General features: G+C 39.9%; 1 protein-coding gene across 3 annotated transcripts in view; it reads left to right on the forward strand.

The window, feature by feature from the left end:
- The window catches only part of COL28A1 (collagen type XXVIII alpha 1 chain), a 142,977-nt gene that overhangs the window by 114,573 nt on the left and 6,499 nt on the right, over positions 1–21,905 (forward strand). For all 3 annotated transcript variants that reach the window (XM_045578408.1, XM_036429347.2, XM_036429346.2), the window contains 6 exons: positions 7,574–7,642; positions 8,159–8,239; positions 8,329–8,364; positions 11,136–11,172; positions 12,935–13,483; positions 14,939–15,096. In XM_045578408.1, the coding sequence (XP_045434364.1) occupies positions 7,574–7,642; positions 8,159–8,239; positions 8,329–8,364; positions 11,136–11,172; positions 12,935–13,483; positions 14,939–15,096 (930 nt within the window). The remainder of the gene's footprint in view (positions 1–7,573; positions 7,643–8,158; positions 8,240–8,328; positions 8,365–11,135; positions 11,173–12,934; positions 13,484–14,938; positions 15,097–21,905) is intronic.

Below are 21,905 nucleotides of genomic sequence, written 5' to 3' on the forward strand. Positions count from 1 at the left end.
TTTTCAAGTCAGAGATGAGGAAACTGCCTGGCTTCTTCCACTCTAGGGCAAGGTGGAAGTGCGAAATAGAAATCAGCAGAGCCTTTGCGGAAACTGTCAGCTTTGCATTTGGAAGAGAGAATTACTGTTCAAAGCATGGCTACTGAAATCAGCTACAATTCAAGGTGACTGGAAAGAATTGCTAAAGCCTCAGCTTCGTCATTTATATACTTCCTTCCAGGGTTCTTGACGAAATTGAATAAGAATATGTCTAGCTCTGTTATTACCTGGCTCAGTCCTTCACACATCAGCACACAATACGTGGCAGTTGCTAGTTACGAGAGGAGATTATTATGATCATAACTTCAGGGAGGAGATAAAGTCCAAAATGTCAGACCATCCAGTTCTTCTAAGGGTCTCTGGGTCACCATCATCTATTTGTACAATGATGTGTACTCCATAGGCTACTTGGAAAATACCATTTTCCTTTTGAAGTGAACAAGCTGTGCCCACGAAGCATAAGAAAATAATCCCTTTCAATGCAGAATGGTTCCTGGATTCCAGGCCAACTACTATGACTGTGCAAGGCATATCACTGAGATTTGCTAACTACCATTTACCCACTGAATCAACATCTTAGTACAACACTGGCTTCTTTCTTCAAGCTGGCAGCAGGCTGACTGGATAACAGTTGACTTCCCACTTTGAACTTTATAATTCCCCTGGCTTCTAGTTAGCAATACGCTAATCACATCAGAAACAAAGAAAGGCAAACAAGAGGAGAGGCAGAAGAAAGAATGGTAAATTGATTTATTCTAGGATGTCTTGGGAGATACTACTAAATGATAGGGTGGGTTTAGACATTTAATATGGTTGCATAATTGCATCCTGCAAAGAAAATTCAGTGAGAAAGTGAAATGCTTCCTCGTCTCATACCTTCTACTGCAAGAGCTCTCTACCTAGAATGTTCCAGCTGACCTATGAGTGAAGGTTAGCCAGAGGTTTCCTTTGCTTTCAGTAAGAAACTAGGCCTCTGCAGTTTCTCATACAAAACCATAATCTTGATAGAGAAGAAACCCAGGTTTCTGGCTGAGCTGGAAATACTGGAGATACCTTTTCTAATTTTGACTTTAGCCCTTTTTCTTTTAGCACGAAAAGTGATAATGTAGAAAGCAGCTCAACAGTAAAAGGAAAAGGATATAAAGATATATAAAAAAATAGAATGGTGAAGTATTTTCACTGAAGTGAGCCTGGGTTTGGGCCAAAATCTCATTTAGGTATCATAGTTGGGTTTTATTTCTTACCATCCACATTTTATGCTGAGCCAATAAGCAAGTGCTGAAATCCTAGAAGAGATCATAAAAATTTCCCCCAATAGTAGATTTCTAGAACTCTCCTGTAAATGTGCAATGAGTTGTCTCTATGTTCTAAATAATTCTCTCTGTTATTACCTATGAGATGACAGAGAGGACTTCAGAGGCATTAACTCGAACAGGGAGGGAAAGTGGTAGTTGAGGGCTCCCTTTCTGGCTGTGCAGTCCAGATGTCCCACTCTCTCAATTAGCTTTTATGACATCCCACAGATAAAGTCACATGATGTTGGAAGTTAACCAATATCAAGCTTATAAACTGGTTGTGTCCAAGTGAGGCAATGCTACTGATAGTTTAAAAGGTTTAACTGAGTTGGTATGAGGATAAGTCCTGGAGCAACAGGTTTCTGGTAACCTTGTAGGTCTCCTGAATTCAAAGAGCAGAAGTTGTGTCTGGGTAAGGAGAACCCCACAACTGTGTCTCTGCTTCAGGTCTCTTGTATACTTTCAGCCTATGGGTTACCAAACTTTGGGTTGGTAAAATACCTGTATACTCATATGCTTCAGCTCCTCTAGCATTAATAGATTATGTATTTTTGCAATCATTCAGTGCATTCATTCATTTTATATATAATTTTAAATATATTTTTACTGATTTCTTACAGAGAGGAAGGGAGAGGGATAGAAAGTCAAAAAACATTGATCAGCTGCCTCCTGCACACCTCCTACTGGGGATGTGCCCGCAACCAAGGTACATGCCCTTGATCAGAATTGAACCTGGGACCTTTCAGTTCACAAGCCGATGCTCTGTCAACTGAGCCAAACTAGTCAGGGGTTATATATAATTTTAATCCTCACATGAAGATATTGATTTCAGAGAGAAAGGAAGGGAAAGAGAGAGAAACATTAATCAGTTGCTTCTTGTACACACCCTGACCAGGGATCAAACCCACAGTCTAGATATGTGCCTTGACTAGCAATTGAACCCTCAACCTTTATTTATTTATTTATTTATTTATTTATTTATTTATTTATTTAGTTTATGCGACAATTCCAACAAACTTTGTCCACACAGCCAGGGCTATTTTAATTTTTAACTTTTATTTTAAAACTAGAGGCCCTGTTCATGAAAATCATGCACTGGGGGATGGGAAGGGAATGTCCTTCAGCCTGGCCTGTGCCCTCTCGCAGTCTGGGAGCCCTCAGGGGATGTCTGACTGATGGCTTAGGCCTGGTCCTGATGCACTCACCAGCCATGAACTTGGCTTCTGGCTGAGCGACACTCCCCCTGTGGGAGTGTACTGACCATTAGGGGACAGCTCCTGCATTGAGCATCTGCCTCCTGGTAATCAGTGTGTTTCATAGTAACCAGTTGTTCTACCATTTGGTCGATTTACATATTAGCCTTTTATTATATAGGATAATTTCAGACTTTAAAAAGGTTGCAAAGATAGTACAAAAATATTAATTCCCATACACCCTTTTACCTAGATTTCCTAAATGTTAACATAGCACATTTGCTTTATCAAACTCTGTGTGTGCAAATGTAAACACACAATTATTATTTCTCTGAAACATCTGAGAGTAAGTTGCAGATATATCCCTTTAACCCTAAATACTTTAGTACTTTTCATACAATAAGAATGTTCTTTTATGTAACATAGTAAAATTAAAACTGATTTGGCTCAGTGGATAGAGTGTTGGTCTGCGGACTGAAGGGTCTCAGGTTCGATTCCAGTCAAAGGCATGTACCTTGGTTGCGGGCACATCCCCAGTAGAGGGTGTGCTGGAGGCAGTTTGATCGGTGATTCTCTCTCATCGATGTTTCTAACTCTCTATCCCTCTCTCTTCCTCTCTGTTAAAAAATCCAATAAAATATATTTTTAAAAAAATAAAAAATAAATTAAAAAAATAAAATCATCAGAAAATTATTACAGCCATGTGTTGTTTTATGACGGGTATGTGCTCTAAGAAATATATCATTGGGTGATTATATCATTGTGGGAGTACCACAGAGTGCACTTACAGAAACCTAAATGGTATAGCCTACTATACACCCAGGCTATATGGCATAGCCTTTTGCTCCTAGGTTACAAACCTGTATAGCACATTACTGTACTGTATACTATAGGTAATTATAACACAATGGTAAGTATTTATGTATTGAAACACCTACATATAAAAAAGGTTCAGTATAAATATGGTATAAACTGTAGGGGTGTCGAACTCAATCAGAGAAGGGGCCAAAATCTAAAATCCAGCCTAAATCGCGGGCCGAATGGTTTACTGAACAGTCATAAACTGTCCTTGTGATGGAAACGCAGCGGAGTGCAGTGATGACAGCGCGGTGCGGGCCACATTGCAAGGCCTGGCGGGACGGATTTGGCCCGCGGGCCTTGTGTTTGACACATGTGGTATAAAGGATAATAAATGGTACACCTGTATGGAGCATTTAACATGAATGTAGCTTGCCGGACTGGAAGCTGCTCTGGGTGAGTCAGTGAGTGAGTGGTAAGTGAATGTGAAGGTCTAGGACATTCACTATTGACAGCAAAGTTGTCAATGCTACTCCATGAATAGGGATATGGGCTGGGATGATTAGAAATAGTGAGGTGAAACTGAGTGTATTAGTTGTAGATCACCCTAACAGTCACTATCAGGGGGAGTGAAATGTGGCCTGAGGATCAGTAGGAATAAGAAATCAAGACAGACAGAGACATAAAGGATCTTAGGGGCTTGTCATGGCTATGTAGTTCGGTTATTGCATGTTTGAGCAGCGGTCAGATTAAGGACTTTGTGATAATTATAATAAAGAGTGTACTTAACATGGAAAGGCTGTAGAACTGAGGACTCAATGTTTTGAGATAGGAAATTTGTTTTTGGTTCCATTGACCCCATCTGGGACAAAGAGCTCTCTCTGGCAAGGAATTGATGGAAGAAATAACACTTAATGAATGCTTTACATCTTTACAATCCAAAAAATATTTCCAAAATACAGGGATAGGCTCTGCATGACCACAGAAAGCTTTTATCACAGTGTCAGTGGCACTTAATTATCGTTAAGGCAGTTACTGTGGATCTATGTTCTTGTTCAGGATCATCAAGATTTCACATGGTCTCATCACATTAGATCTGGAGGGCTGTATCACCCTCTGAATATATAGCGTTGAGAGGACAGGCCCCTTACACCGAAATGGGTCAGTGGCTGACTGCTTGGGGTGTAATCTGTGCACCCAAAACTGAGGTGCAGTGAGTGAGAGGGAATCTATTCCCAAACCCTGCAGATATTGCTCCTGAGAGAGAAAAAAAAAGTCTTCCTGAACCACACATCTTTCCATGTCTCATAGGAAATTCAGCTCCATTAGAATCTTATGGGACCACCATCTTTTATGTAGTCTCTTATTGACTGAAAAGTGGCTTCATGGTGCATGACTGTGTTGATCTATCACTAGTTAATCTATAGACCTTATTCAGTTTGCCAAATGTTCTGTTAGTTCTTTTTAATTGAAAAATATTTCATTTTTTAACAAAGGATTAAATAAAGAAAATGCACCCTTGTAAGTACATATAGTTCCCTGAGTTCCAGCAAATGCTTAGGGGGCCTCTAAAGGTCTGGGCTGAGGACCCTCCCCAAGGAATAAGGCATCTCTACAGGAATGGGCCCAGGATGCTTATGTGCAGGTTTTATTCTATTTCCTTCTCCCAGCTGCCACGGGTTGCCCTGAAAATGACAGTGTTTGCTACGCTTACTCCAGCAGCTTAAGACTTTTATCCCATAGAGAGCGTTGTGCCTTTCCCTGGAGGACAGCTGCTGCTCTCCCCTCAGTCTGTTCCACTGGGAGCTTCAGGACCTGCCCTGCCTCAGTGCTTCTCCTGAGCATTGGTGAGGTCCCCAGAGAAAATCTTGTGAGAGGAGATGAATTCCCCTTGTGCCTGAAGCTCCCCGGGGTTCTCCCCTCTTACCCTAGCCACACTCAGCCTTTAGTGATTTGTTAAAAATGTTAGGTGAAGTCCTCTTAGCAGGGTGTGTGACAGTTGGCGTTTCTAGCAGGAAGTGAGTGGCAGTGTCCTACCTCTCCCTGGAGGAGCCTGTTTTTCCTTAGACTTTGAATTAGTTGATTGCCTTGCAAACACAGCTCTATAATGGATTCACGGAAAGTTGTGATTTCATAGACTCATTAGCATTATCTGTTATTTTAAGAATGAAAGCGGCTTATTTCTATTTTCTACCTCCTAAATAGAAGACAGACATCTATTTTATATTTTTTGATCATCTGTGAATTTTACCTTACTGAGAAAACATTTGGAAAGAAAAACTGTTATTTCCTGATATATCAGTAATGAAAAAAAAATCTATTAAAATATTCAGGTAGGTGGGCATTCTCCTTAGAAAGTTCTCTTCCAGAGAATAGGCAATCATATGAAAAATTAAAAAGATCATGCCTTTAAACAGGACAGATCCAAAAGTAAGAAGCTGGCTGACATTTAGATGTAATTATACCTTCAGATAGACAGGTTCTTTCCTGCAGTTGCTTCTGACTCATGCAGAAATCATTGTATATCATTTTCCTGACCCTTGTAAGAAAAAAAAAAATCTGATTGGATAGCATTCACCTCTGCAGAGCTGAGGCATGGACTTACTTGCTAAAGGCTTTTAGCTAGAGAGTCTTCTCTGAAAATTATAGAAAGCCTATCTTTTGAAGGTGAACTGGTGATTAAACAGGAGGGAGGGGAAGGCCTTTATAGGGAAATCCAGGTGCCTGGAATAGTTGCAGTGTTCAGAATAGTGTGATAGTCCCAGCTCCTGTGACTGTCACACTATTCTGACCTTTGGAGTGGGGACAAAGTCAAACATAGGTTTCCTTTTAGTGTTCTCACATGAAGCTCTAGTCTCCCCTACACTTGGCTAGGAACCCTCTTGACCTCTCGACCAGTGACCTCATGAATATCATTGACAACCCCAAACTGCCTTTTAACCGGGTACAGGGTTGAATGAAGAAGTCCTCAATCGCCTAGACACACACACACACACACACACACACACACACACACACACACACACATAAAACCTGAGAAAACTAATTTATGCCAAAGTATCATTTACTGATACATATTTGTTAAGGGGATATCTTTCTTATACTTTTAAACAAATTTTCTTTAATTAAAAGAGAGAATGGGAGACTCTCAGGAAGGTATCCTTCCACTAGCCTTCATACCAGTCTGTGGGCTGGCCAACCTATCTGTATGTAGAGTGATGCATATCAGTGTCACAGACAGGTTTCCTCTCTCTTTTGGGAAATGGAACTGGATACGTGGTGGTTTTAAGAGTATCTGTACTATTTCATTTTTTAATATAATGGTATGTAGATGAATGTTTATCTTTTACCCTGTGAATTACGTGTGTGTGTAATATTTCATTATAACACTTTAAAAAAAGGATTCTATTGACTTTAAAAAGATTCTAGCCTGAGCTAGAAAAGGAGGCTCAGGAATACCGATACTTAAAGTCACACTGGTCTCCAACAGTATGGGGATTACCAGAGTGAAAGGGGTGGGGAAAGGTAGAATAAAGCAGGAATAAATGGCGATGGAAGGAGACGACTTTGGATGGTAAACACACAATACAATAAGCAGACGATGTATTATAGAACTGTGCCTTTGAAATACATGTAATTTTATTAACCAATGTCACCCCAATAAATCCAATTAAAAAGAACTACAGCAGTCTCCAAGCAAGGCTCTGTGGCCCTTTTCAGGAGTGGCTTCTAGAGCCCATCCTGCCTTCTAGAGTAGCTGCTTCCAAGCCTTTGCAAACCTATGACAAAATGCATACTTGACCCCTTCCCCTATCCTTGATTCTCACTTAGTTGGTCTTTTTATTAAGCATGCCAGTGATCCTAGTGTGATACCTTAGAGAGAGATGCTGAAGGTAAGCAAGCAAATCAGATCCCAGGAGCCGGTGGTCCTTCAGACTCATGGCTAAGAATGGTCTAGAGAGAAGTATAGGTTGCATATAGGATCCAAGCAGCATCAGTACAGTGATTCTTCTCATTAGAGATTATTATTGTGTCATGATCAACATCATGAAAACGCTCTGAGTGGAGGGGCAGGTAAGGGAGCAGGAGATAATGTTAAGATATGGTGGGGACATTTAAAAACAACTCCTGAAATGAAGACATTTTAATTTTTCAAAGTAAGGGGCACTAAATTTAGATAAATAGATTCACGTTGTTACAAATTATCAGAGAAAATGAACAGGAACAAACCTTTCTCATTGTGTGTAGGGGGAGCAAGGACCTCAAGGCTTTCCAGGACCAAAGGGCGTGGCAGGCCGTGGCTTCCCTGGCCAGAAGGTAAGCATTTCGGACCTTAAAAAAGTCTCAACTGCTTAACTTGAACTTTGGAAGAGCTCTTATATACTTGTTACTCTTCTCCTTATGAACTCTCAGAGTGAAAAATCCATTTGAAAGTAAGTCCTTAGGTATTTCCTTTTCCCTAACTTACAAACATGTTTATTTTATAAAACCCCATCTCCTTCATTCTCAAAAGCCAGCTGATAAAAGAATAAACCCTTACAGCATGACATGTAGGAGGTACTAGATAACTCGGGTGTAAAATTATACAATGGTTGGTCTCCAGAGGCCAGTGAGCTGATCCAATGGTATCTCAAGGTCTCCTCACTTTGAGAGCTCCGGTTCATGAAGAATTAGATGATGGTACCTTTGGGGGACGGGGGGAGGATGTAAATAAAATGCCCCCATTTTTCTTCTATCAGACATCTGTAGTTATAAATAAACAAAATTTCAGAGTTTGTATTATTTGGCTTTAACATTCACATTCTAAACTTCCCCTTTCACTATGTTTTAAAGGGAGAGCATGGAGAACGGGGCGATGCGGGGAAAAAAGGTGATAAAGGGGACATTGGAGAGCCCGGATCACCAGGAACACAGGCAAGAAGTGATTTTTAAAGTCTTACTGTAATTATATATGTGAACTACATAGTTCCTATGTTGATTCTTCTTCTTCTTCTACTAAGCAGGGGTTACAAGGACCAAAAGGAGAGCAAGGACTTACAGTGAGTACCACCCCTAGAGGCTACTTGAGGGTTTGTGCTGGCAAAATTATTACATTAAGGTTTTAGCTTTAGAAAGTATGAGTTCTTTTGACACAGAGTTCTAATTGCTGTTTGAATGATAGCACTGCTAACAAAGAAATGAGAAAAAATTCGATGTATACATGTGATTACTTAAAGCATTTCAGACCTGGTTATCCAATAAAAGCCCACTGAAAATAATTAAAATTCAATTGTGATATATAAATTATTCTTACAAGTAAATAAAAGAAAAACATTCTAACAAAAAATGGACAAAGAATATATAAAGACTGTGCACAAGAGAACACAACTTGGAAAAGTGTGTAAGTAAAATTTAGCCTCACTAATAACTGAATAAGTAAAATTTAAAACAATGAAGGAGAGATAAACCAAAGAACATATATACTTATATGCACAGCCCATAGACAAGTGCAATAGGTAGTGAAGACCTAAGGGTTAGGGGGGGAGGTATGTAGGGGCTAGGAGAAGGGAGATAAAAAGGAGAAAATGGGAGATATCTGTAATACTAACAATAAAAATATGTTTTTTAAAATAAATAAAACAATGAGATAGTTTGCTCTATCAAGTGCCAAAGATTATGCAATAATAACCAGTATTGTGTGTCTAAAATAAACAGGTTTTCTTCTAAACTCTGTTAGAGTTGTCATCACTACAACTTTTCTGCAGGGCAATTTGGCAGAATGCATCAAGAGCCTTAAAATGGCCATGCATTTGACATCAGTAATCAAGTAATATGGGAAATTAACTATGATATCATATTGAATTAAAACTAAATTATAAAACTTGGCATATAGTATTCATTTATAAAAAATAAACATAAATATATAAATATATGCATTTCCCCTTTTTAGACCCATTCTAATTTCAGATTTCTTAAATGTCTCAGTAAATGTAAAAAAGCAAAATTCAAGGACTGGGAAAAAATAACTCTTGACTTTCTCATTTTTATATAATTTTATTGATATTGTATTGTAAGTTATTTTTAAATAGCCACTTGGAATCATTGGCTTCTACTAAAATTATGGTGTAAAAAAAATAAATTTAAATGCCCTGAATATTTCTTATACATGTTTTTGTTAAGTCATGTCACCTTCACCCCAATTCTGTCATTATAGATTTTTTTCTTTAAAACTTTACTTTTGCGACTGTTAAATTTTATCTTCTTAGATTAGGTCCATCACTCCTTCCTGCTGAGATTTTCTGGGCTCCTGTTTCTTTGATCTATGAGTTAATCATAACTGTCAGCTCCTGTCTTCGGCAAATGTACAATCCTGCCTTCTCTAGTCTCATCCCAGTTATCTGAAAGGATGCTACACAGGGCAGGGCCTCAGCTGATTTACTTTTGGTACCCAGTTCCCACTGGGCCCTTCTGAGGGGGCTAATTGGCAGGAGGACCTGAAGCAGCATCCAGAACACTAGGACATTTCATGAAAGCGTCTAAGAGAGTATTAGGAAACAGGAGAGGGGACTTGCAAAATTGGGGAGTGGTGCAGAAAAAGAGGAGGGGATAATCATGGAATAAAACTGTCATTTGGCCTTGGTGTTTGTCTTGGTTCTTGGTTATTCAGCACTCATGGGTTATATCATGTAGCTGTTTGCATGCATGGCTCACACCACTGTAAGTAGTACCAGTGGTCCCCCTTATCCACAGGGAATGTGTTCCAAACCTCCCCACTGGATGCCTGAAACTACAGCTAGCATCCTATATATACTATGTTTTTTCCTATACATACCTATAATATAGTTTAAATTATAAATTAGACAAAGCAAGAGGTTAACAATAAAATGAATAATAAAATACAACAATTATAACAATATACTGTAGTAAAAGTTATGTGAGTGTGGTCTATCAAAATATCTTATTTTACAGATAGAAGATTCACTCTTATCATAGGTCTTAGCAACCTCAACTTAGGATTTTTTTTCCCCTAAGTGGAGAATTTTTACCTTTTTCACTTAAAGGAAGCAGTTTCTGGCTTCTCTTTGACATATCCAAATTTGCAGTATCACTACTCTTGTGCTTTGGGGCTTTTATTGTAGTAAGTAAAATAAGGGTTACTTGAACACAAGCAATACCTTGACAATCAATTTGACAACCAAGATGGCTACTGAATGGCTAATGTTTGGGGTGGGGAGCCTGGAGGAGGGATGTGGGAGAACCATACAACGCGAATACTCAGGGAACAGGGATGAACCACACCTCAGACGAGATGGAGTGGGACAGCACGAGATTTCATCTTGCTACTCAGAATAGCACAAAATTTAAAACATATGACTTGTTTATTTCTGGAATTTTCTGTTTAATATTTTCAAACTGCAGCTGACTGCAGGTAGCTGAAACCATGGAAGGTAAAACCATGGGTGGATGTGGGGGGAGTCCTCTGTAGGGCCAGACGGTGTGGGAAGAGCTCTGTGTGTGTTATCCTGTTAAATCTGTCCACAGCCCTAAGACACAGATACTGTTAAATCACCTAATGCCCAAGGTCATACAGCTAATAAATGCTGGAGCCACAATTCGAATTCCAAAAGTCTGAGGTATTACATTACACAACTCAAACACATTTAGTTATGATAATTACAGCCACCTTTTAACCTCTGTGCTACTTATTTTCTGGCGTGGAAGCATTAAATCAAATGGCCCAATGCTGATTGTAATAAGACTTATCTTTTATGATTATAGAAAAAATATTATGGTCATACTATTAACACATATTCTTTTTTTTTTCCTCCAGAAAGAAGAAATTATCAAACTTATTTTTGAAATCTGTGGTAAGATTTGACTATGGAAAAAAAACCCAAAACACACCTTTTAAAGTACCAACCCCACTATGCTCTGTGTTCACCCAGAAGATATATATTGTGTAGCTCATGAGAAAGTTTGAAGCTCATTTGAAAAGTCAGTAGGAGACTGAAAGGAAGCAGTGAGAGGGGCAGTGGGAATCCTAATTTAAGAAAGGGAAGTCATCTTCCTGGTAATTATTAATAAGAAGCGTGAGACCTGCCTAGAGTCAGTGGGCAGCCAGTCATTCTGTAAGTCCGGTGTCATTTATATTCAGGGACATTTACCTGACCTTGGGAAGAAGAAAGCAACAAAGGAAATATGATCATGGGGGCCTAACTCATATTTGAGTCCAGCCTGGCTGGTGGTTATCATCTCTGTTTTTTCCTGAAACAATCTTTCTGAATTGAGATTTGAGCACTACTTCTAGAGTACATTCCACGAAGTCATGGGGTTCTTGCTTCACAACTATTTCTAAATACCGCTACATACGTATTTGGTCAAATACATGAGACTTAAAATAGAGTTACCAAAGAGAGGAAGTAAAGAAGCCCAAAGGCAAGAGATTAAAGGAATAATAAGGGCAAGTGAACCTTCTGAGTTTAAAAAGGACAGGTGCAGGAATATCATGGTTCTTCCATACAGACACCCCAGAACTGGCTTGTCACCCCCAAATCTCCTGGACTTTAAGAACCAACCTGGGACTCTACATGATGTGGTAACAGGCCAATTTAGACATGATTTCTGGGTTCTAGAAGCTCCATAAAAGTAGCAACTTTCCTCATGATTTTTTGTGGTAGGATTGTTGGGCAACAGGAGGATGACTAAACCAATGGATCGCTGATAATTCTTCATGCCTGGGGACTCCGGCATCTGCTTTGAATGATAAACCCTAAACAGAAGTTGTTTATTGACCAGCATTCTCATTACCATAAAAAGGTTTCATAGTATGGTATGAATGGATGGCTGGCCTCGTTGATAAGATGGGAGCCACTGTAGTGGACCTGGTAGGCAACTAGGGATATAAATTAGAGTAGATATTCATTATTATTATTATTATTATTATTAGCATCAATGTGTTTATTTTTTGATATTTATTAAATTGATTGGGGTGATATTGGTCAACATAAACATATAGGTTTAATGTGTGGGCTTCTATGTTATAAGATCTGTACATTGCACCATGTGCCCTCCACTCAAAGTGTACAATTCTTGTATACAATTAAAAGCCCTATTCTTTCCCCATGATTAAAATTTTTCATCACATTACTTTACCCATTGGCCGTGCCAATGAGCTAATCCCTATTTTCATGTAAGGATGATGTTGAAGACTGAAACATTAGTTTTCAGATTCAGATGAAATACAAATGGTGGAATGACAAATTTAGGAGAGTGTGATCTCTTAGAGAGAGGGAGGGGGATATAATCAGGAAGGCAGACACAGGGGATGCTGGTTCTTAAAATATTTTAGTTTTTAATCTGATAAAATGGCACGTCGTGCTTATTATTTTATCATCTACAGTGTTTTGTGTTTTTTTTTAATAAATTATTATTTTTTTTAAAGAGTCAGGTATAGAAACCAGATGGGAAACCAGTTGTCAGCTGTGTCCACAGTCACAGGAAAGGAAAGTAATAATTCAGGTCTTAAATTCACCTGTGCTCATTTCTCCCCAACCCCACCAATCTGCTATGAATCAGTGATGTTTAGAGTTTCATTCCTACAATGTCTCTGTCTTGACATTCATCTTTTAGGTTGTGGGCCCAAATGTAAAGAGACTCCGCTAGAGCTCTTGTTTGTGATTGACAGCTCAGAAAGTGTGGGGCCTGGCAACTTCCAAATCATCAAAAATTTTGTGAAGACTCTGACTGACCAGGTGGCTCTGGACCTTGCCACGACCCACATAGGCATCATCAACTACAGCCATAAGGTGGAGAGGGTGGCTCATTTGACAGAGTTCTCCAGCAAAGATGACTTTAAGCTGGCCGTGGACAACATGCAGTACCTGGGGGAAGGCACCTATACGGCCACAGCTCTCCATGAAGCCAACCGCATGTTTGAAGCCGCAAGGCCAGGTGTAAAGAAAGTGGCCTTGGTCATCACTGATGGGCAGACAGATACCCGAGATGAAAAGAATCTGACACAGGTGGTGAAGAATGCCAGGGACGCCAATGTGGAAATATTTGTGATAGGGGTGGTGAAGAAAAATGATCCCAACTTCAAAATGTTCTACGAAGAAATGAATCTAATTGCTACTGATAGTGGTCATGTTTATCAATTTGATGATTTCATTACCCTACAAGGTAAGACTCAGCTCCAGGGAAAAAGGCACTTATGCTGTTCTTCCAAACATGGAAATTGGGAGGCTATTGAGACTCATGATAACATTAAATTGTAACACACAAACTCCAGAAGGTAAAAACACTTAGTAACATCCCATTTTGAGAGTATAATCCCTTGTCTTGATTCATTAGTAACATAAATGCTGAGTTAGTTGGTCTTGGAGTTAACTTGAGTATCTCTGGTTGAAGGACATAGATGAAAAGAAAGGCTAGAACTTGGCGGTATTGCTAAGATTAATGTTCAAAAAATTACCTAACCTGAATAAGAGATGGAGCAAGCCAGTAGCAAGGCAGACAATAACCTTAGAATCAAAATTAATTAAGAAATGCATGGTGAATGAAAAAAATTATGGTAATCTAAAGAGAAGAGAAGAGAGGCACAAGTATCTGGGATTATTCTAGTTTATTCTCTGCTCTTACAAAAATGGATAATGAGGAGTAACAAGTTGATGTCAGGACTATCTTACAGAGCACCATCTTGAATATTCAATCAATGCCAATGAGCTAGGTTTCCCTATGCTCATGCACCCTTTCACATGAACTGAGGTCTCTTAATGAGGCAATCTAAGACCCTGTTTCATCTATGGTTGAAGGATGGTCAGTACTGTTTTACAATGGAACATGTTCCACCTCTTTAGAAACTGATAATTCATTCTGGCAGGACTTCCACCTGGCAAGATTGTGAAGGAAGTAAATGTTATGCCTAATATGTTTGAAGGTTTTGGTTTGGCACCATCTTTCTCTTCTGCACACTCTGGAAGTGGGGCCTGGCATGGTCTACCACAGACCCTTCTGGCCCTAATGACAGCATACCATACTCAGATCTCCCCACAGTCTAGTTTCCCCTTTCTTCAGACCTTTCTAACTTGGGGTCCCAATTCCTTGACACCCAGTTGGATGACCCAGTTGGATGATATATTCAATGTCACTGGGCTATTTATATGTTAGAGTGACCAGAAGTATTACACATCTAGTCATTCTAACAAGTTCTATTTTAATAATTGAGGAACTTTATCATCTAAACCTAAGGGGTTAGTATAATGTGTTCCAGCCAGAGAGGAATATATTTGGGGGCTGGCTGGCCATTTACTACCCTTAACCACTCATTAAACTTAGGAGGGGCGAGACTTGCCCCTTCCATAAAGTAGTTCATAGTTAATTGATGTTTTTGATAAGCAAGCATTTAAGTCATTCTTTTGCTTATTTGGCCCTCCCTCGTATATTATTACATTTAATTATTTTAGATGGCCTCTCATAGATGATGTAAAAATGTTTTAAAACTTAGTTTACCTAGCAGTTGACTTCACGTGATGGGAAAGTCTGTTTATTTTAAGGAGAATTCAGGTCTCTTTAAACAGGGTTTGAGTAATGTTCCATTGCTCCTAAGATGTCTCTTTTCTACTTCTCTTTTAAAAGACACCCTGAAGAAAAGACTGTTCAAAAAAAATTGTGAGAAATTTGATTCCTACCTCCCTAAAATTTTGGGTTCATCTCCACTTCAACCTGGGTTTGGGATGTCAGGAGAAGAACTCAGCATTTCCACTCCAGAGCCCCAGAAAGAAATGTCTGAGTCAGTAAGTAACTGTCTTGCTTAATTTTCGAGCTTCACATTGTGTTTTCTGTCTGTTTGACATCAAAGAACATCTTGCTTTGCACTGCCAAGAATCAGCTGAGGTGTGCATATTTTCCAGTCCTTGGCCCTAAATATTAGCTCTTTGTCTCCAGATTTCTAGTTCTGAAATAGCTCTGGGGCTTGTGAGCATAAATATGAGATTTCTAAATATCTCTATATTTTATAAGTAATTATTTATTAAATGTTGCAAATCATATTTTTAATATTAGACCCCGCCACCACCAAAGCCATAACAGGCACAAGAAGAGATGAATACTATATGATTCGAATCACCCACTTGCCATGCTTTGCAGATCCTTTCATACCAGGTCACAACTATTTCTTGACTGTCTGTGTATCCACTGCCCATTTTGCATCCTCTCAGGTTTCTTCAAAGTTAGCATATTCAACCTGCCACTATGTATGCCCCAATTCAGGCCACATTTTTAGCTCACTTAGCTTCCACTTCTTGTGGTCAGAGCAGGGACTGGGAGGGAGGCTATGCAGGCATATGGTAAAAGGTGGATGCTCTGTTTCCTAGCAACAGAAAGAACTACCTCCCGGATGTATTGAGACAAATGTGACTGTCATGGCTAGCTTCTGGGCAAAAACCTCAGCCAATCAGGTTATGAGCAATTATTAGGTTCTTTTTGGCCAAAACTGGAGAGCCTCCCATAGTTACTGGCCAGCGGATGTTGTAGTCTCTTCCCCACCACGTCACAACAGAGCAATCCCTGACTCATTTTTTATTGCACAAGTGGACATCCTCTGGCAAGCAGGCACATGGCTGCCATGACCCTATTCTGTAAGCTCAATGAAGTCCTTATCCTGCCCTTTTATGAAGGCTTCATGGACATGGGAGATTCATTATGAGCAAGTCCAACAATATTCTAGCATCAGGATTCAGCTCTCTAGTTGGACTAAGGCCTTGAGAAAACCTGCAGGTCAGTCGGTGGACTCAGGACCCTCAGGAATCAGGCCTAGGAAGCCATTCCTATGGGGACAGAGTCTAAGATTCACTAGATTTTTATACTCTTAAAAAAACGGGTGGGAAGGCTCTAGCATATTTCTATTTGATTAACTACTAACCATCTCTGAGATGGGTAATTGCAGTAAGAGCAACAGACTGCCCCTGGATTGTTGACTGAAAAAACGCATACATTCTTGCCACCTGGTTTATATTAGGGGTCAGCAAACTCTTTCTGTAAAAGGCAATATAGTAAATATTTTTTTGTTTTGTAGGCCATTTGATCTCTGTCACAATTACTCAACTCAGTCTTTGAAGTGCAAAAGCATTGTAGCTAGTACTTAATGAATAAATATGGCTGTGTTTGGATAAAGCTTATTTTCCAAAACATGATGACTCTGATTTGGCCCCAGGGATTGCTGTCCCTGGTATTTACTGAACATTATAAAGTAAATTCCAGACATTAATGTACACAGTCTATGTACTCCCCTAGTCAATCCATGTGCCTTTCTAAAGCCTTCCTAAAAAGAGCTTGCTCAGGTTTCTTCCAGCAAGTGGTGTTTAAACTGAGCTCTCCTTGTGATTAATGAATTCTAGTAGCATGTATTGATCACCTACTGCTGTAGCTGATGGTGATTCTTAAGACACAGTTCCTGGCTGGCAGGTGTGACTCAGTTGGTTGGAGCTTTGTCCTATATACCAAAAGGTGGTGGGTTTGATTCCTGGTCAGAGCACATATCCAGGTTGTGGGTTTTATCCCAGGTTGGGATGCATGTGAGAAGAAAATGATCAATGTCTCTATCTATCTATCTATCTATCTATCTCAAATAAAAGAAGGAAGGAAGGAAGGAAGGAAGGAAGGAAGGAAGGAAGGAAGACACAGTTCTTACCTGAAAAAAAAACCAGGGTCTATCAGTGAATGGGTTATGTATAGAAGGTATTAAGAACTTTAGCAGAGCTGTGGATGAACCACAAGAGACAGAACAATTAATCTCAGGGCAGAGTAATGGAGGGCTTTATAGAGGAGGTGGCATTGAGCTGAGTCTTAAGAATACGTAGGAGTTTTTCAAAGAAGAAGGCTACCTCCAGCGGAAGGACCATGTAGGCAAAGGAGGACACCAAAGGGCAGAGTACTTCAATAAATTAGTACAAGTCTAACTGGAGCCCAAAGTGTGTGTGGCAGAATGGTGAGAGTTAAATCTGGGTAAATAGAGGACCAATTACAAATGGCTTTATCTGTTAAGCTAAGGAATTTAAACTGAAGCCATAAGCCAGGAAAGCCAGGAGAAAGCAGAGACGTTTTTAAAACAAGGGTCATAAAATCATATTTGGTTCATGGGAGGAATAACCCTGATTGGAGCGTGAAAGATAAATAGGAAGAGGCAGGAGAGACTGAGACAGATATGAGTCCAGGTGAGAGATAATGAGAGCAGTGGGAATGAAAGGAGGCATGGATTAAAAAGCTGTTTCTGGGGTAGAATGAATAGGATTTAGTGATTGTGTGGATTGGAGGTTAGGCAGAGAGAGTGATTTGGGGATGACAGTTGGATTTCTAGCTCAGAGATAGGGTGAAATGAAACACCATCCCCTGAGATGGAGAATACAGGAGACAGGATGGAGTTTTTTTTTGAAGGAAAATAAGGAGCTTAGTTTGCACTAGGTAAAGCAGAGGTGCCTGAGGGAAATCCAAGGCAGTTATAACACAGAATGAAGTACAGCAAGACCCTATGCCACACATGACTCAGGAAGTCTGATGGCCTGAGAGACAAGCGATGTTAATGGATTGTGACAATAGAATCATTCTAGTAGCTGGGAAGGGAATGGCATACAAAGAGTACATCCAAAATAGTTTGTATTGATAACTAGATCTGCACAGAAGAAAACTCAGCATCATCAAAGTCACTGTAGGGTGCCTCTGACTGAGATAATGGGACCTCACAATGAACCTGGGTTTCTTAGATTGCCCACTTTCACCCAGGCTTTTGCAGAAATGCCAAGGCAAGACGGTGGGATTCCTATGCAGAGAGATTCCACAGCAAACCAGTGATGAAATGACCAGCTAGGATAGGAGGAGACCCTCTGGGAGCTCCTGCACCATGTGGAGCAGGGGAGCTGTGATTCTCCACTTCCCTCTGACATTGTCCTGAGATGTATAGTTCAATGCTAGCCTTAAGTCTAGGGTGCAGGCTCTGCATCTTCATGGAGGAAATGTATATTCTGCATCAACGTAAATTATAGAAAACTAACACACCAGGCTGACTTTGCTGGCTGTTCCCACCCTCTCTTTGTCCTTCCTTGCTTTTAGTGAGACCTTATCCCTGGTCCCCACCCCTTTTTCTCTCCTCCTGTCAGGATCACACAAGCTTCTCAGAGATCTCCATGGCAGTTTTCCCTCCTGCTGTTTCCCCCCACCCCTTACTCGCCTTTCCCGACAACTCTCCCTCATCCATTCTCCACTTTGAGATCGGCCTGAAGGTCACTGATAGTTAGGCTCCACTGGCAGTTTTTTCAAGAGCTGGAGCTCTTATTGGTTTGACTCAGTGGATAGTGTATCAGCCTGTGGACTGAAGGGTCCTGGGTTCAGTTTCAGACAAGGGCACATGCCTGGATTGTGGGCTTGTTTCCTGATGGGACATGCAGGAAGCAGCCATCCATGAATCTCTCATCATTGACATTTGTACCTCTCTCCCTTTCTCTCTGACATCACTTAAAAAAAAAAAAAAAAGAGCTGGAGCCCTGAGCAGGTTCTGATCTGACTTGATATTGGAATGAGATGTGGTCTTTCATCCTAAAACCTGACACCAGGCTCTGTCCTCAACTCTGATGGCACAGCTTTTAGTCCCTACCTGCGCTCTGAGACCCATTTCCTTCTCTTCCAAGACAGGGCCTTGCTTCACTGTGGTGCTCATTCCTGCCAGTATTTCTCACTTCTGCCCTAAAGTAAATTCCCTAACCCTCTCATAGTTCACATGTCCCTCTTTCTACTATCTTATCCCTTTTTATAATAAAATTATTCTATAGGCCTGTTTCTGCACTCTCTCTCTCTCTCTCTCTCTCTCTCTCTCTCTCTCTCTCTCTCTCACACACACACACACACACACACATACACACACACACATACACCCCCCCACCCCCCTACCCTCACACACACACACATTCTCATTCCCCTCTCACTCTGGCTCTCATTTTCAACTTCTTTTGTAAAAGTATATTATTAGTGCAGTAAAAAGCGTATACTGGCCAATGCTACTTCCTCCAATATGGCACTAAAACTCTGCTGAAAAGCCACTGCCAATCTCCTAATTGTCAAATCCTATTGCCATCTTCTAACTGCTTTCCTCTTTCACATATAACACTCATTTCTTTGATTTTGAGGGTTCTCTCTCTCTCATTATTCTCCTCTAACCCTTCTGAGCATTCTCTCTTAATTGCTTTTGGGGTTTCTCTGTTTCTTTACCTCTTAAATATGTAACCCTCAATTCTTCTTAGCCTGCCTCTCTTCTTGTTCCACACTCTCTTTCTCAGTTCCAAACTAACAACTCTCAAATCTGCCTCCCCAATCCAGACCCTTCTCCTGGGCCCCAGAGTGACATTTATGATGGTCTCTGCACATGTTAGTCCCCCTGGCATTCAACATGGACCATGTTCGCTGTGCTGCTCTCTCACATTTCCTTCCCAGGCTACGGTCCCACCAACCAGGCAGGCACCTGACAGGGAAACTGCCTCACCACTTCTTGTCTCTATTAATAAATGGCCTCAAAACATGGATCCCATTTTGCTTTTCTGTATCTTCTTCAGTTTACCCATTACTTGTTGATAGAATAATTTTATTTTATTTTTGATCTTATAAAAATGACATCATTGAATTATTTTCCTTCTATATAATTCAATTTGTGCTGAATTTTCTTTAAAATCTCTAATAACATGGCATACATTTTAACAGTAGATTAGGAAAAATAACATACTAGTTTAATATATCTATATTTTTCTCCTAATGTTGTAGGTTGCTCAATCATACTATACTCACTACTAGATGAAATAACCTGTTCAAAAGATGACTGGAGTTTTCCTGTCTTCATTGAAAGAAAAATTGATTTCCTAAAATTAGACTTACTTAGTTATAAATGACCTTGACTAGGCATATATACAGATATATTATAATTTATTTTTATAAAATTCAATTAACACTCATTGGGGTGGTGGAAAAAAAAACTTCAATTATTTTGGATAAAATCCTGCTTAATGACTAATTTTTAGCATTACTACATGAATTTGTGTAAGCATCTTATATTATTAATAATAGACTTATTACCCTTAGAATATAAGATGCTCCTATCCCGTGGAGGAGAGAAAAAAATATTATAAACTGTCCTAGGAGAAATCTCCCACACCTGAAAATCTGGAAATGCGGTATTCTCAATGCTGAAGCTAAATACTTATTTTCTTGGCTCAAAATTTTATATTTTTTCTATTTTAATATTTCAGCAATTGGGTGCATCTAGTTAGTGTGTTGTGGTCTTCTTTTGAAATACTGAAAATTGATAGTGTATCTCATAGCGACCAACAAATTAAAAATGAAATCTGATATCTACCTGACACTATTTCTTAAGGGTTCTGTTTCCTCATTTGTAAAATAAGGGATTGTTACCAGCATATTCTTCCGAAGGTAAAATTATATTATTAAAACAGTAAAAAGCATTTACTGGGCATTATATTAATGCATGTGAGGGTTTAAACAGAATGAAATCCTGCAATTTACCCTCTAGGGGAGCTGCAGAAGATGGGAGAGATGCAGCCCAAACTAAAGGTGTTCTTGACAGTCCTCCACAACCTTAAATGCAAATAAAAAGCGTTCGATTTAAGTACTACTTGAGAGCTGAGAGTCCTGGCAAAAAAAAAGGTATCACCTGGGAAGAGTCAATCAAGGTTAGAAGCTGGAGAAGCCACACACCTTGAAGGCACTGGCAGCTGAGCAGCTGGCAAGGGCAGACAAAATCCCCACAGCCACCCGGGAGGAACACGGACCTGCACTGCTGGGAAAAGCTAAGCCTGAGCACATAGACTAAGGCAGAGGATCATTCGCATTCATCCAGAGAAGACATGAGCTCAGAGTCGAAGAGCTTGTCTGTGATAAATGCAAAATTCTGTGTAATGAATTATGAGAGAAATGTTTGGAAATCAGAGACCAGATGGCCTTTTGGAATTGTTAGTAATCCTGCTTTAGGGCATACATTCATGTTCCTAGGATGCTGCTCCAAATCTGTTTCCCTCCCCTTAAAGATCTGCCCTAACAGCGAAAGGGACTGGCCATAGCACATCTGCCTGGGCAGCTGCACGGAGCAGCCCTGGACTCCAGGTGTTGGCCCATCACGTGCCCTTAAGCTTCTCCTCTGTGTCTTCTTCCTGTGCTGACACCATTTGTCTCCTCAAGGCAAGCCAGTGTGAGGGAGCTGGTAGGCAGGCTTTTGTTTTTAGGTTTAAGGTTTATAAAAAGAACAGAGAACACGTATAACAAACATCTGAGTTCCCACCACCAATATGTAACCATGGTTTCCATTTACTCACTCATTCTTGCTGCACATAAAGTTAAGGTCCTTGCTTGTTTTAAGAGTCTCTTTCTCCTCCTCCTGTCTCCAGGGGAACCACTAACACCAATTTGGTGTGTATTTTGAAAGTAAAGTTTGGGGCTGTTTAAATTCCACTTTTAGAACTCAAAGTTATGTTAGGGTCTAAGCTTTTCTGATTTTCAAATGATGATGTTAAAGCCTACAAGAATTAAATAATTAATCCAAAGCGCCCATCCC

Source organism: Pipistrellus kuhlii, unplaced genomic scaffold (genome assembly GCF_014108245.1).
Source record: "Pipistrellus kuhlii isolate mPipKuh1 unplaced genomic scaffold, mPipKuh1.p scaffold_m20_p_10, whole genome shotgun sequence".
Classification (NCBI taxonomy): domain Eukaryota; kingdom Metazoa; phylum Chordata; class Mammalia; order Chiroptera; family Vespertilionidae; genus Pipistrellus; species Pipistrellus kuhlii.